Genomic DNA, 15,843 nt, shown 5'->3' on the forward strand with positions numbered 1-15,843 from the left:
ACCCAGTTTGAGAACTAGAGGGAGACCATCGGTTTTTAAACTTTCAGGCCCAGACCCGCTGCTCAGGCAAGTGGGACAGACAAGCCCAGAGCCGCCACATGGGAAGCAGGGCCGGGCTGAGTCTCCCGCAAGAGTGGCGTGGCCTGTGTCCACTCCAGGGCTGACTGCAGAGGAGGAGAAGGCCTGGGTGGGGGAGGCTCGTCCCGCGGGTGTGGCAGCCGCACCTGACCTGTCCTGCAGGGGTTCCCGCAGGCGACAGGGAGGCACGAGGGGGTGGCGCGCTGGTGCTCCTAAGAAGGAACTCGCAGTGGCCAGGATCCAACAGAACTTTTCGGCTCCCCAGGGAGCCGCACCTGGCGCCCCTCGTGGAAGACCTTTCATTACCGAGCGCTCTAAGCTGACAATACGGTAATTACAGCCGGAGACGGCTCATTTCTCCAGCGGCTCCCGGGCCTCTGGCTCGCTTCCCCAGGGAACCGTCTCCCACAGGGCGGGCGGCGCCTGTAACCCGAGGAGAAAATAAACCGCCAGGTGCTTCTTGGCAGAGAGCGAGGCCGCGTCCCTGCAAATTACTGCGCGTTTGGAGAGGCTCGCAGAAGAGGACGTGCTGGAGGCTGGCTTCAGAGCAGGACGCCGGCCAGGGGACCTCAGGCTCCTCCTCCTGCTGGGGACAGGCAGGGCACCGGGAGGCCGAGATTCGCAGTCTGTATTCCCGGAGCCCTTCCAAGCCTTCTGTTCACGGGTGGGGCGCGGGGGCCGTCATTTATACCACGTGCGCTGCGTGGAACCCGCTGGGCCAAGCCCGCCGGGGTCTCCTTGACTCGCAGGAGTGGCGGGCGTGAGAGTGGAAACACTGGAGCCCTCTGGAATTATCAGTGTCCCTTCTCCATCGGAGGCCCTTCGTTTGGAGAAGCAGCTACCAGGAGTCTAGGCGGCCGGCCGGGTCCCTCTCAGAGCTTCAGGCAGGGAAAGTGGGTTCAGATGGGACAAAATCGGGGAGTCCCGGGCCAGGGAGGGAGGCCGTGACGAGGGCTCCTAAGTGCTCCTCCTGCACCTCTCACTTCCAGCGTTCGGCACCCTGTGTGCCCTCGGGTACCCCGGCTTCTCGCCATCGGCTCCGAGAAACGCAGTTGGCTAAGCATCATCGGGGAGCTCATATGGGTCTCCAGTGAGAGCCCTGGCCACTGTCCCTGGCCGGAGCTGGCTCAGCCCTCCCTTCACCACTTCCCAAGCTGCCTCTTAAGTTGCCGTCTCTGACTCAAGTGTAAGATGAGGAAACATCTTAGACACAGCAGGCCGACCACACCGGCTTCTGATTCCTCCCAGCGAGGACAAGAAGTTCTTTCCAGTGGGCCCTTGCTGGCCTCTCCAGATCCTCCTGCACCCCTTCCCACCTGTTCCCTGCTCCTGGCAGCCTCCTTCAACAGGCCCTGCATCCCCACCACAGGGCCTTTGCACATGTCGCTCCCTCTGCAATCCTAGAGTATAAACTTCTCAGGGCAGCAGACACATTGGTTTTTGCTTCCTTTGGTTTTCCCTATGCCCAGCACGGGCACTTAGTACATACTGGTTGATAGGGTCCCCCACATGCCAGGCGCTGGGGGGGCACTTCTGTGCACACCATCTTATTTAGTTCTCATGGCTCCCCAGAGTGGTCGGCAGCGTGGCCAGTGGTTTGTGATAACAATGGCAGGACCATTTACTGAGAGTCAGCTATGTACGTGCTCAGCACTGGCTGAGAGTTTGCAGCCGTTGTCTCTCATCCTTATTTCACCATCATCTTACAGACGAGGAAGCCGAGGTTTTGAGTGATGAGGTGGTGAACTGGCAGAGCTGACTCTGAGTCCCAAGGGGGTGTACCAACGCACGCTGAGTGACACAGGACGACCTGGGTGGCACTGAACCATCTTCCAGCTCCTCGGGTGCTCTGTGCCACACGGTCACATTTGCTCACTGGTCACCCTCTGGACCACCAGTAGGTGTTGGCCTGGCAGCCAGACAGGCCCAGGGACCCCGGATGAGGGGACAGAGCTGGCTGGTGGCCCGTGTGGAAGCTGCTTGTGTGAGAACCAGGTCCCCCCAGCCGAGCAGGCAGAGGTGGGGGCTGCTGCACTGTGCCCAGGGCACGAGGCCTCGGTGCAGGAGACACGGACACCAAGCCCCTCCCTAGATTTGAGTGGGGGAGGGTGCTTGTCGGCACAACTCACACCCTCGCCAGGACCAGTCCCCGGAGCTGGCCGCCATTCCCCGTTTCCAGCATGTGTAGAAATGTGATGGAGCGGCGATTGGACGCCAGAGGAACCGGCCCCGCTCTCCATGCTGGAGCGGGAGCCGAGAGGACAGGTTCCCCTCGCGGACCTCCCCTCCTTGGCTTCTCAGCAGCTCTGCACACTCGCCTCCAAATCACACACGGGGGCCAAACCCGAGCCCCCGCTCTAGGAAGTCCAGGCCAAGTGGGACGATAACCTCAGGCTCCTGCCTGGTGCCTGTCGCTTCCTGGGGCTAGCTGAGCGATACTCAAACACCATCAGAGAAAATACTGGGTTCTGAACAGAACCTCTCGGGCAGGGGAGGGGGCTGCAGGCTGTGCAGGGATGGGGCTCAGGTCCGGAGAGGATTCAGGCAATGTGCGTGCGGCCCTGGAGCCCACGGCCCGGGCATCAGCTCCGCTCTGCCTCCGCTGTCCCTTCTTTCCGAGGACAAACCTCCCCGGGGCTTCTAGCCTCCTCCGAGCAGCTGATGCTGGGAATCAAAGGGCCCTGACGTCAAGGATTCTGAGATTCTGAGGTGTCCTTTCTAAATAGAAGGTTCTGGCACGTCTTTGACAACCCATTCCATCCAGTAACAGTGCACTTGTACAGAACTTTCTACTTGATCGGATTCTTGGGGATCTAAACCACAGTGATGTTTAGAGCCGCACTCCTGGCTGGCCAGGGCACCTCTGTCCCCATCTGAGAAAGAAACGGCTTCTTGGTCCACCACTGCCTCTGTCTGGGTCCCACGCGCACGGGGCCTACGCCCAGCATGCAGAGCCCAGGGCTGCCCTTCAGCAGGGGCTACGTGAGGCTCCAGGAGGCACCAGCACTGCCCCCTCCATTTCTACAGCAGGTCCCTCTGCACAAATGCCCAGCACCCCTGCCCCACGTCTCCAGAACTCAGCTCAAGGGGCTCAGGCCTCTTCCAGGATGTCCCTCCTGACATCCCTCCCCCTGGGTTCCTGACCCTTTGCTCTGTGCCCTCTCTGTGCCCACCTCCATCTCCTGTAGATGGGAGCCCCCAGAGGCAAAGACTGGGCTTTGGTGCCCAGGCGATGGCTCAGCACACGGTGCCCGAATCCTGAATCCCCCTCCGGCAGAGGGTGTACCACGGGACCGTGGGGGAGGCAACATCCCTGGTTGCTAATCCAGAAATGTCCGCAGAAATGCATGCAGCCACCACTTACCAGCCTCCCCCACCCCCGAGCCTGAGTCAGGTACCAGGTGGGACTGGCGTCAGGGAAGCCTCCTGGAGGAGGAGCCATCTGCCTTGGACGCGGCGTGGGAGTGGAGCCCACTGGTTAAGGGCCCAGGTTCTGGAATCCTACGTTCAATCCTTGCCTTGGCCACTCAAGAGCCGAGTGACTGAGCAACTCACATCAACTCTCTGGGCCTTGGCTTCCTTACCTGTAAAATGGGCACTCGAAGCCTGCGGGGGCTGTGAGGATCTACCGAGAGACGGGGCCCAGGGCCCGGCCCAGGTCAGCTCTCCCAGCACCATCAGGGAAGAATGCAGAGCCCGAGGCCCTCCCCATTCCAAAGCAGCCGCCCTTGCTGAGCCACAAACCCTGGCCCCGGGAAAGAGGTCCCGTTTCCAGGAGCAAAGCCCCCTCCTAGCTTTTCACCAGGCTCCTGGCTGGGTCAGAATAACCTGTCTGCGTGTGTGACGGCACAGACCCTGGTAACCTGCAGACAGAACGGGGATTATCTCCACCGCCCTCCCTCCTATGTTCACTTCTGACAAACGCTGCCTGTGGATAATCTCAGGAAGAAAGAAATGCAGGAACCCACCCAGAGTCGCCTCTGCCCCAAAGACGCGGGGTGGTGGGCGCTCTGCTTACCCCAGAGGGCCATGAAGACGGAGAAGAAGACGGTGGCCGGGTTGTCGAAGAGGTGGCTGGCCCGGGCCGTGGCACAGGCCGAGCTCATCTTCCAGTAGCTGCAGGTCCTGTCGCACAGCGGGCACATGGTGATGTTGTGTCTCCGGTCACACATCTCCATGCTGCAAGAGAGGGGGCAGCCTGAGGGGCCCGCGGCCAGGACGCACGGGGCCTCTGCCGGCCCCTGAGGACCGGACACCTCCTGGGAGCCACGCTGGGGTGGCAGAAAGTGCTGGGGGGTGGCGAGGCCCCTTGGTCCCCGCCAGGTAGACACCGGTACGGCACGCCAGCCAGTTTCAGCCAGTGCCCGCATCCCTCCTCTCCACCCAGGGCGGGCTGCTGAGATGAGTGACAAGTGCTGTCACACAGGACCCTCTGCTCAGAAGGGCCCCACGTTCGGTTTCATGCTCTGCTGTCACTGCTTTAAAATTCTTGATTTTTGAACAGGGCTCCTGCATTTTCATCTTGCGCGGGGCCTGCAACTTCTGTAGCCGGCTCCAGTGTGGACCCGTCCAGACTTGTGTGTGGCCAGAGAGGGGCAGGCGAGTGTTCACCTCTGGGGGACCCTGCCTGTACTGCAGCCACCTCTCGGAGAAGCCAAGTGTCCCCGGCCAGCCTCCCTCTAAAAACCAAGCCCCGTGAGGGCCTGTGCTAATGGTGAACGCTCTCCAGGTCTGTCCATTACAAGATCCCTGGAAACTGAGAGGATAGGGTGATGCCACAAGGACGCCAGGCCCTTCCGTGTGCAGGCCTCAATCCATGCTGGTGGGGATGCGTGGGGCAGCTGGCCCTGGTATAGTCTGGGTGTCAGGCGCCCGGGGCACTCTGATGCAGAAGAAGGCGGGAAACGGCGCCCCGACATCTCCTCTCAAGGAGACCAGCGGCTGGGCTGGAAGGAACATGTGCCCAAGCTCCCTGGGGGGTCTATCTCCTGCCCTCCCTGAGCCTCCTCTGTTCTGAGGGCCTCTCCTGGGGGCCAGAACGGGCCAGGACATCCCACGTGGGCATGACTGAGCCCCTCTCAGGGAACCACGGATAGAGGACCCCCCACTGTCAGTCAGTGGCCCGAGGCTTGGGGCCTGGAGCCCTGAGGGTGGGCAGGGCCAGGGCCCTGCATCTTTGCCTGCCTGTGGGCGCCACGGCTGCCCCAGCCTGCTGCCCGCCAGCACAAACAACGCAGGCCAGACAAAAAGCCTTTTTCTGCCGGTGTGAAACTCTCCGCCTCTCTCTGCACCACCTTCAGCCAAAATAAAGACAAGGAACGGGAAGCCCTGTTCTTTGTAGCGATGGGAGGTGCGGGGGCGGCACCAGGCAGGGGGTGGGGACCTCGGACTCCAAGGGGACACACACCTCCTGCTTCCTCCAAGGCACCAATGGGCAGAGGCCGGCCGGACGGGCCTCTAGAGTCCCCAGGAAATGCTGTTTGCACCTCTGGACGCCGGCCTGGCCTGGGCCTGGGCAGAGCCTCCTGGCCGAGGCCCTGCTCTGCTTCCCCTCCAGGGGAGGGAGGGAGGAGGATGGAGATGCCCTGGGCTGCCCCTCAAACTCCACTCCACACGTCTCTCCCTGTGTGTCTCCGACCATGTCTCTCCCCATGTCTCTCCGGGCTTTCTGGCTTCCTTTGATCCTGGCCACAGCCAAACCCAAGCACAGTGACCTCAGGTCACATCAGCAAACAAAGGGACAAGCTTTCCCCTGCCTGTGCCCAAAATAACGTGGAGGGGATGTGAGCCAGATTCCTTTAAGGTTTTGATTCGGGGTGGGTGGAATATTTTAGGCGTTATTCATGTATCAAAACATCATTTACACAAAAATTGACCAGATATGGCCTCTCTGGCTGCTGAGTCGTAAAGAGTGGGTCTCTTGGCCAGGTAGAGACTCATTGGCTCTTTACTGACCAGAACTACGGATGGATTTTCCAAGCCGTAGCTCTGCTTCAGAGATCCTGGGCTGTGTCATAAGACCTATAACTGAACTGATGTCTTAGGACTTCTCCCGGGAGACTGCAGCTCCTGGAAGGCAGGGCCGGCGGCAGCCACCTTTCTAAACACCATTTGGCCCATCGGCACGGTGTCCCTGACAGAGGTTGGGGCCTGAGGTCCTGAACACATCACACAGTTATCTTTGGGTGAGTATTAGCAAGTCTAAGAAACAACTAGAAAAGACCGGAGACTTCTATGCACGCCGAGGACGGTGTTCTCTGAGCTCCTAAACTCGACTCACGTTCTGGCTGCCATTTTGGGAGAACCACACCCCTGCACGAGGCTGGGTGGTCTCTGGGGTCTCTGCTTTCTTCCAAGGGCTCCCCATGCCCCACATAACCTTTGGGGACCAGCAGAAGGAATGTCAGCTCTGCGTTCAAAGACTTGGCTCTGTTGCACCATGCCATCCTTTGTTACGGTGCCGTTCCTGCAAAATCTCCAGAGCCCTGGGGACAGGGGATGATGCCCCCAGAAACAGACCCTGCAGGCTGAGTCAGCTGCACGGAGGCCTCTGGACGGTCATTTGTCTCACTGCCCAACCTCACAAGGAAGTAGTGAATTTTCTTGTCACTTAATGACTAAAATCTAAAAAAGGAAAAAAAAAACTTCAAAGAATGAAAAGGAGTTGGATATTTATTTTATGTCTTCCTCTTGACTATAAAACCTCTCCTAGGGTGTTCGTGCCTGAAAAGGATGCCCTGGCCGTTAGACGGCTAATAAACCCTTCGCACCGGGCGTCTCTCGATCCCACTGTGTGGGCCTGGCGTGTGATTTCCTGGGGGGCCAAGCGGGTGTACCGGAATTAGGGTGAGAGGCCCGAGACCCAAGGTGTTCTGTAGCTGCAGTGAGAGGAATGTGGCTCCTTCATCAGAAGAGGGCGTGTCGGGCGCCGCCCACCTACCTGGGGATGTTCTCATCCACGGTGGCGCAGCCGTAAAGGAAGACGATGATCCCGACCACGGAGGCGGGGATGAGCATCTGCGTGTACACGCCCAGCCAGGCGAAGTACAGGCCAATCTTCTCCCCAAAATACTTCCTGCAAGGCAGGGCAGAGGCAGACGGGGACAAGCTTACTCTCATTCCACACCAGCGCGGAAACACACGTCACGTCCCTCCCCAGCAAGGAACGGCTCAAATCCGGGCCCTGGTTCTGTTGACCGAGACGTACAGAGTGGGTGGGGCTCTGCCACGCCATCAGCTTTGGGGTGCCCTCTGCTTCGTCGACGCCCACCCCCTTCTCCCCTGTGCCCTGGGAAGGTGGGCGCCACGGACCGCCCCGGGAGGCTGTCTGCTCCCTTCCAAGTCCTGTTCACAGTAAGGAACCCATGAACTCCGGCCTGGAGGCGCCCAGAGGACCCACTGCTCCAACATTCAGCGTCTTTGGCACCTCGACGGACTTAACTAAATCTTCACGGGCTGAACTCCAGTCTCCAGGTCCCCACAGGACACACATTGCCTATCTGTCCGCCCCTCCCTGCCCCGGGACAGAGGGACTCTTGGGAGAGGACAAATGGCCAGAGGGGCAACTCTTAGAAATTCCAAGGCAGCTCTTTTTTTCCTCTCAAGGTGGCAACGCAAGAAACGCCACCTAGTCGCCGGCTGGGTCAAGCTGGGCTGCGGATTGAGGAGGAGAGATGGTGACTACGAGGGAAAGAAGCCCATCCTCCAGGGAATTTGAATAAACTGCTTAAGTTAAGCCTTGCCCAGGGTCCTGCAGGGAGACCTTGGGTCAAGTTCGAACAGGTCCCCAGTTGAAACACACAGGGACATTTATCCAACTGACACCCAACCAAGGACTCGCCTCCCACAGCCTCCGACTGAGAAGCCGGGCTGGTTCCCGGTACCCCCTCTTACCTGACCAGGTCGATGGGCTGGTACTTATAGAAGACCCCGTAACTCGCCCACTCTTCATACAGGAGCTGGGAGAGAGGAAGTGGGGAGGGGCTGGTGACAATGTCATGCTCCCCGTTTGCTCCCCAGAACACACAGCTGATGAGGACGCTGATGAGCTGATGGGGACGCTGATGAGCTGATCGATTCAGCTCATAGCTACATCATTCATTCATTCAACAAACACTTATTGAGAGTGGGCCATGTGCCAGGTACTCTGCTGGGCACTGGGCTTTCAGAGGTGAGCATGGCAGATGCAGCCCCAAACCCCGGAGTCCCTGTGCTGGCAGGGGAGACGGACAGGAAAAGGCGGGTCCAATCTTTCAGCTCTGTTAAGGGTCTCAAAGAACCCACAGGTGGTGGGAGCTGAGCTGCACTGGAAGCCGAGTAGGGGGGTCCCTGAGCAAGAATGGCCCTGGGTTTGTAGGTGAAGGTGGGGATGGGAAGGAAGCCTCTGGCATCTTTATGGAATCCTCATTCTTTATAAGTTGACCTGGAAGTGATCTAAAATGGCCTGACGCTGTAAGCCTTTTCCATTTAGGTTTCTCGGTCGCCCCCGTCAGACAGCACACCGTTCTTTATAAAGCCTGGAATCACCAGGCTCGGAGCAGAGAAATACGAACGGCAAGATCTTTTAAAAATCTCATGGGATGCAAAGAGAGCTCGACGTTTATCTCCTGAGATGGGCTGTCTGATTAACGCGGCTTAGTGAAATAAATGAAATCCACATACACCCAATTATCCCCCAGGCTCTGGGCAGGGGCAGTAATAAGCCTGACGGATGGGAAGCCTTGTGTGAACAAGCACATATAGGGTGTCCTAGGAAGATGGCAGGTTAGGACAGCTGGTTTGAAAAAGAAAGCCCGTGGGTAATTAATGCTTCACCAACTTCAACTCACAGCCTGAGGTCACACAGGGGCTGGAGGGGAGCTGGGACCCAGCTGGGACCCTCGTGCCTCAGCCGCCCGTCTCTGCTAGCATCAGACGAGGAAGGGGGAGAAGGCGGGGGCGGGGATGCCCGTGAGAGCTCCCCACGGGCCCCCTGGTCTCTCCTGTACACTGCAGCTTGGACTGTGTCCTTTCTCCTTTTCTTAATACTTAAATTTAAAATTTTGGAGGGTCTCCTATACTCAGATTCTGCTGTGGCCCCGTGAAAACACACACCACTGTATATCATCACCCCAAACACTCTATGCTGTGGATTGAATGCTGTGTCTCCCAAATTCATAGTTGAAGCCCTAACCCCCAATGTGACTGTACTTGGAGATGAGGCCTTTATGGAAGTAATTAAGGTTAAATGAGGCCATAAGGGTGGGGCTTTGATCCCATAGGACTGGTGTCCTTATAAGAAGAGGAAGAGATCCCAGGGTTTTCTTTCTCCACCCCAGGCACGGAGGAAAGGCCATGTGAGGACACAGGGAGAAGACGGCCGTCTGCAAGCCAGGAAGAGAGCCCTCACCGGGCACCAGCCCTGCAGACACCCTGATCTCGGACGTCCAGCCCCAGCACTGGGAGGAATAACTGTCTGCTGAATAAGCCCCCCCCGTCTGTGCTGTTCTGTTACAGCAGCCTGAGCTGATAATCCGTTCTCCCCCACTGACTTGGAAAATCCAGAGCTGACGGGATGGCCTTCTATGCACAAAGATATGTTCAGGTAAATCTTTGAAAATTAAAAATGTGTAAGAGGCTCACTGGGAGGGGGCCAGCTTCCACAGACCAGAGAGTCGGGGGTCCCTGGAAATGACCTTCTGGCAAATTTCTCCATTTCCTGGGGCTCCTGCGGTTCTGAGAAATAACTCAGGAGGATACAAGGCCTGTGTTTCCTCAAAAGTCAACCCAGGGAGGAAAATAACTTAGAAAAGCAAAATGCACTCTTAATAAATTATATGCAAACCTTGCTGTCAAAATCCTGGGTTCTGCCTGCTCTGATCTTTACAAGAGCAGCTTTCTTTAGATTTTAAGTCTCTCTGTAGGTGGCACAAACAGGATGTATTCAGCGGGATTCCGATTCTGAAAGACTAATGGCGAGGCTTGCTGCCAGTGGGTGAGCCTCCGTGGCTTCTGGGTAAGGAACCGGGATGGTGGGGCCTCCCGTCTCAGAGGAGAAAGGGCCCAGGTATTAGAGCTGTGCTCCTACGCTGGGATGTTGGTCTGCTGAGTCCCGAGTGGGCATCCTGGGCAGACCTTGACCCCTGAGTCCTGAGTAGGGGGTCTGCGTCGGGCCCTCCCCTCTGAGCCCCGCTGGGCAGACTCTGAGTCCCATGGCCTCCTTTATACTGAAGGATGCTGTCCTTCCTCCCAGGTCGCGGAGGGAGCCCCGAGGGTCTCGTGCACACAGAGTGCTCTGTGGAAGGTAGAGCTGGGGGCTCCTAGGACCCAGTACGTCTGCTTATGCAGACAATGATGGAAAGCCTCCAGTATGACTCTGTAAACAGGGAGATCTAACCAGCAAACTCTCATGAGACTGCACAGCACCTGTGCGAGAGCAAAGTGGCCGTCACTGTCAGGGCTCCCTCAGCTAAAATCAAGTCACTGACTTATGCCACAGACAGGCTGGGAGATGCGTCAGAGGGGGGGGGGGGGGGGGGGTGCTGGGAGGGAAAGAGAGGGAATGAAGATGCACTGGGGGAGGGAAAGCCCAAGGGGGAAGAGAAAGCCCCCTCGAAGGCACGGCCATGTCACTCTGGTCATTGTGTTCCCAGGCCTGCCCAGTGGGACCAGCCCACAGCAGGCCAGCCACCATCCACTGACAGATGTTACAGATGGGGGCACTCCCCAGCTTTCTCCATAAATCACTTTACCTTGGTGGAATTTTCTTCCTGCCAAGAGAACATCTACCACCCTGCAGCGGTCAGCGTAAAGAAATCTAACGTAAGATTTCCCTGTCATGTTGGCAGAACTCCCAGGGTGCTCCTCAGCCTTGTGAGCGGGGGCGGGGGTGGGGGCCGGTGGCTCCAGTCACAACGACCCTGGAGCCTTCCAGCACCTGGACCTCAGAGGGATCCTGGCTCAACCCACCGGCATCTCTCTTGCCCAGACCTCCCAGCTGGGCCCACACGGCTGGGCAGGCCTGTGACGGCACCAACGCTATCCCTAATTGCTGTGTATGTGCTTGCCCGCTGCCGTCTCCCCCTGGAATGGGGGCACCAGGAGGACCGGGTTTGTCTGGTCCGTGTCATCCCCAGAGCCTCAAACGGGACCTGGGGCAGATAACAGGTTTCTAATAAGTAATTGTTAAATGAATGAATGAATGAATGAATGAATGATGAGTCAGGTCCTGTGGCTCTCAGTTCAGCACAAGGATGAAGCAACCTCAATCCACATCTGAAGTAAACCCCCCACCCCCCACATCCCTGGAGAAAGGAGGGCTCGGCCCCAAGGGCCCTGAGCGTTTGTGACCCTTTGATGATCAGGCTGACAGCTATGGCCGCGCTCAGCCTTGACCCAGGCCTGCCTTTTGCTTAAACATTCCGACACGTGCCCCTGCCCCTCCAGCTCAGCACGGGAAAACGGCCTTGGCTTGGCTGCATCTCCCTTTCTGTCCTGTGAGGTAACGGGGGTCAGGCACTCGGGGGTCCCACCACGGAAAGGATGCCACAGATTTCGTCATTGGAAAGGCAAAATACTCAGACCCGAGCCACTTAAGATGGAGCCACTATGGGAGAGTGAGAAGTTCTCCAGGGCCCTCAGTTAGGACCCAAACACCTATCTGGGGCATTTTCCCTCTCTGCCTCCCACCCTCTCTCCCTCCAACCCTTCCCCCCTACTCTTCCTTCCATCTTTCCTTCCTTCCATCCATCCATCCATCCATGCACCACTACTCATCATCCATCCATCCACCTATCCACCCATCCATCCCCATCCACCCATCTATCTGTCCATCCATCCCACCCATCATCCATTCATCTGTCATCCATCCCACCCATCATCCATCCATCTGACCATCCATCCACCCATCCATGCCACCCATCATCCATCCATCCATCCCACTGATCATCCATTCATCTGTCTAACCATCCCATTCATTAACCATCCATCTGTCCATCCATCCATTCCACTCATCATCCATCCATCTGACCATCCATCCACTCATCCAATACTCCGTCACTACCCCGATGGGCCAGGCCTCGTACTCATTGCTGGGACATGAAATTAAATGGAGCGGGGGATGGAGGGTGGGTAGCATTCCAGATGGAGGGAACAGCTGGGCCTGGACAAATCTGCAGCTGTGTGTGCTGGGCCTGGCACACAGCAGTGCCCAGTAACTAGTTCCGGAATCAGTAACTGAATGCGACAGTCTTGGCACCGACGTGACCATCGGCCAAGTAGTCTTTCGATGAGCAAGGCAGCCAGTGTGGCTGGGGCACGGGAGGAGGGTGGGGGATTAGGTGGAGGGTCTGTGATCCAGAGGCCTGAATTAGGCTGGAAGGGGGTTGCTGGTGCCCGTGGAGGAAGCACTTTCAGGTGGAGGAAGGGCATCAGCGAGTGGCAGAGGGGTGCAGAGACAAAGGGGGCCAGGCTCTGAGGCCAGAGTGGGCAGGGCAGGCTCCTGGAGGGCATGGTGCCTCTCCAACGGGATGGGATGGGAGAGTTCTGCATGTCCTGGGGGCTCAGACGGATGCCAGATGTTTCACTAAAAATAACCAAATATGTAATTTTTGTGCTAAATCAGATAGCATCTTCAGCTGGATTCCCGGGCGGGCAAGTTGTATCCAGTACCAAAGGTTTAAAAACACGTCTGGAGGGCTGGGGGTGGCGGGAACGGAGAACATTTGGGACAGGACCACAATTGTGAGGTTCTCAGGGAAGCGTCTCCACCCACTGCCTTGGAAGGATCTGCTCTTGGGGGGAAGAGGCAGGACGGGGCGGGGGCTGAAATGAACACAGGGTGCAGGGACCACAGCTCCCCAAGGCAAGGGAGGTCTGCGCATGTCTGGGGAACAGAGAGGGGCTAATGTGGAAGCTGGGTGGGGAAGGCTGGGATCTGGGTGTGGGCTTGTGTGCAGGACAGCAGGAAAGAACCTTCCAGAGCACGGAGGAAGGAGGAGAAATGGCTGTGGTGGGGGAAAGAGGTGGGGTGGAGGAGTAGAGCTTTCTGGGGAGCCTGGGCGGGTGGAATTAGGGAGAGCCACTGAAGCATAAAAGTGTTTCCCAAAGTGTGTCCCACAGAACACTAGCTCAATAACTTTTCCATTAAAAAGGGTTCCAGGTCAAGTAAGTTTGAGAAACACTGCACCGAACAATGTCCAGTAAGTGTCCCCAGGTGCTGCAGGGACCATGGCTCTCTATGTGGCTGGCCACAGCAGTTGCCAAACTTATCTGCCCGGGAGCCGTGCAGGATTAGGCTGAATGTCAGCAAAGAGCCCTGGAGGCTGACTGGCCCCGTAAGACGCAGGTTTTAACCAGGCCAGGCCGGCGGGGGTGGGGGTGGGGACAAAGAGGAAAGGGCAGGCTCTGAGGAGCACGTCCTCTCCTCTCACACGTTCTCAATAGCCCGCCAAGGGTCCTTCTGCGAATCAGAGACACGGGAGCAATCCAGCACAACGGAGTTCACCGACGTTCTCCCCGCAACGTGGGAGCAGAAGCGGGGTTACCAAACCCCCCCCACGAAGCCCGGCCCGAGAGCCTGAAGGCCACGGCGTCCCGCCAGCCCTTGAGGCCCCTCCAGACCCGACAGAGCGCCTTCCGCCCCACTCCGCGTCCTCTTACCTTTCTGTCATTGAACTCCACGTTCTCACCTTCGTAGTCTCCCTGTTCAAAAAGGGAAGAGGAGAAGGCTTATCCAACGGAACTTTCCAGTAGCTCAAATCCACAGCATTTCCAGACAAACTCCAGCGACCCTCACTGACGGGATAATTTTTTTTTTTGTTTTTTTTGTGAGGGGGATCAGCCCTGAGCTAACATCTGTGCTAATCCTCCTCTTTTTGCTGAGGAAGACCAGCTCTGAGCTAACATCTATTGCCAATCCTCCTCCTTTTTTTCCCCCAAAGCCCCAGTAGATAGTTGTATGTCATAGTTGCACATCCTTCTAGTTGCTGTATGTGGGACGCGGCCTCAGCATGGCCGGACAAGCGGTGCGTCGGTGTGCGCCCGGGACCCGAACCCAGGCCGCCAGTAGCGGAGCGTGTGCACTTAACTGCTAAGCCACGGGGCCAGCCCTGACAGGATAATTTTAGGGCAAAATTTGAAGCAGAACAGGAAGGTCGACCAGGCCTCCCTGCTTCTGATACCAAGTGCTCCATAAATCGGATGGCCGCCGGGCCCAGCCCTCCACCACCGGGAAAGCCCATGTTGCCTTCAGCCTTCGACACAGAGACGATGTCCAGGAAAGGACCCCGGGTCAGTTCCTGGGAATGGCAATGCAAATGCAAGGGGTCTTTTGGGGCTGGAAGAATCATATCAATAGGGTGGACATACATCCTACTCGGCCAGGATGGTCCCAGGGTCTTATCCCCAGGGCCCCGTGCAGGTGCTGCCCCTTTTCACTCGCAAGCATCCCAGGAGGGTCGAAGAATCATATGGTCACTGTGCATATGGATCAGCTAGCCAACACTCCCATTTTACAGATGGAAACACTGAGGCTCAGAGGAACAAACTGACTTTCCCGGGATGGACAGCTAAATTTGGTCAGACCTGGGACTTGGATCTAGGCCTCCAAAGCCAATGGAACAGAAGGAAGGTCTAGAAGTCAAAAGTGAGCCTCTGGTGTGGCTGGCCTGGCCTGGCCAAGTGGTCTTGAGGGTCACCGGGCAGACACAGCTCTGAGACCTCTTGGAGGTCTCCCCGGTGCCCGTTCCACTCACCAGCAACTCCTCTAACCCCACCAGCCCCCTGCAAGCGGAGTGGACCTGAGCACCACGCAGCCACCTGTGGTCTTGGAATGAAGACGCTCTGAGAGTGGTTTAGCCAACGGCTCGTCCTGAGTCTTCAGGGGACCCTCCTGCCCACGCCCAGCCTTTTAGCATTTCCCATGTTTCTTCCCGTGGCTGAGATGGCCACTCGGTTCCAGCAGTACCTCATCTACCAGAGGGCAGTTAGCTGGTGATCCCGAGGCGGGTAGATGCCAACCAGGCAGGAAGCCAAAGAGCTGCCAGCCAGCCAGCTGCGACATCCAAGTCCCTTCCCGGCAGCTGATACACTGACTGCAGGAGACCCCCTCGGAGGGAGACCCCCTCAGGGGCTCGCTCAGAGCAGAGAACCCTTACTCCACACACAGTGCTAACAGGGGCCATCTGGTTGGCAAGGGTACCCAGCACCCACCTGACAGATTATTCTTGATGAATGAATGAATGAATGAACGCAGTAAGCAAGACCCTGGAAGGGCGTGGGGATGCTACGGGCCGTGACCAAGGGCAGCGAGCAATGACGCAGGATAATGTAGTGGTGAGCGTGACGGATGATGAAAAATTTAAGTAAGAGCTACACAGCGCCCAGCAAAGAGCCTGACGCCCGCCCGAGGCGGAGGGCGCAACTTCTCGGCAGTCGGTGCCCTCTGTTTCGTTCACGCGGCTCAGTCTAGAGAGATTTATCTCCCCAAATGTCTGAACACCAGCTTTGGTACCTCTCGGGGTGGGTGCCCTTCAACTGCGTGGAAAGGTCACGGATGCAAAATCCCGTATTCCCTCTAGATGCGCGAAGTCCCTGATCCGGCTGGACAGCACCCTGGACGCGGAGCCCGGGCTCCACTCCTTCTCGGCTGTGTGCCCCTCCACAGCAACTCCAGCCTCAGTTTCCCCTTCTGTAAAGTGGGGACACACCCCACATCGAGGGCTTCTCTATGGCTGTGTAAGGGACAATCCTCATGGCGCACGAGGCGTTTCTGAGATGTGGGTCTTG

General features: G+C 57.7%; 1 protein-coding gene across 1 annotated transcript in view; it reads right to left on the reverse strand.

Moving 5' to 3' along the window:
- ANO1 (anoctamin 1) overlaps nt 1–15,843 on the reverse strand; it is an 87,442-nt gene that overhangs the window by 40,484 nt on the left and 31,115 nt on the right. Inside the window, exons 9-12 of the mRNA XM_058526186.1 lie at nt 13,717–13,758; nt 7,972–8,036; nt 7,019–7,153; nt 4,097–4,257 (exon numbers count right to left, since the gene is read on the reverse strand). Of these exons, the coding sequence (XP_058382169.1) occupies nt 4,097–4,257; nt 7,019–7,153; nt 7,972–8,036; nt 13,717–13,758 (403 nt within the window). The remainder of the gene's footprint in view (nt 1–4,096; nt 4,258–7,018; nt 7,154–7,971; nt 8,037–13,716; nt 13,759–15,843) is intronic.

Source organism: Diceros bicornis, chromosome 31, assembly GCF_020826845.1.
Source record: "Diceros bicornis minor isolate mBicDic1 chromosome 31, mDicBic1.mat.cur, whole genome shotgun sequence".
NCBI lineage: Eukaryota > Metazoa > Chordata > Mammalia > Perissodactyla > Rhinocerotidae > Diceros > Diceros bicornis.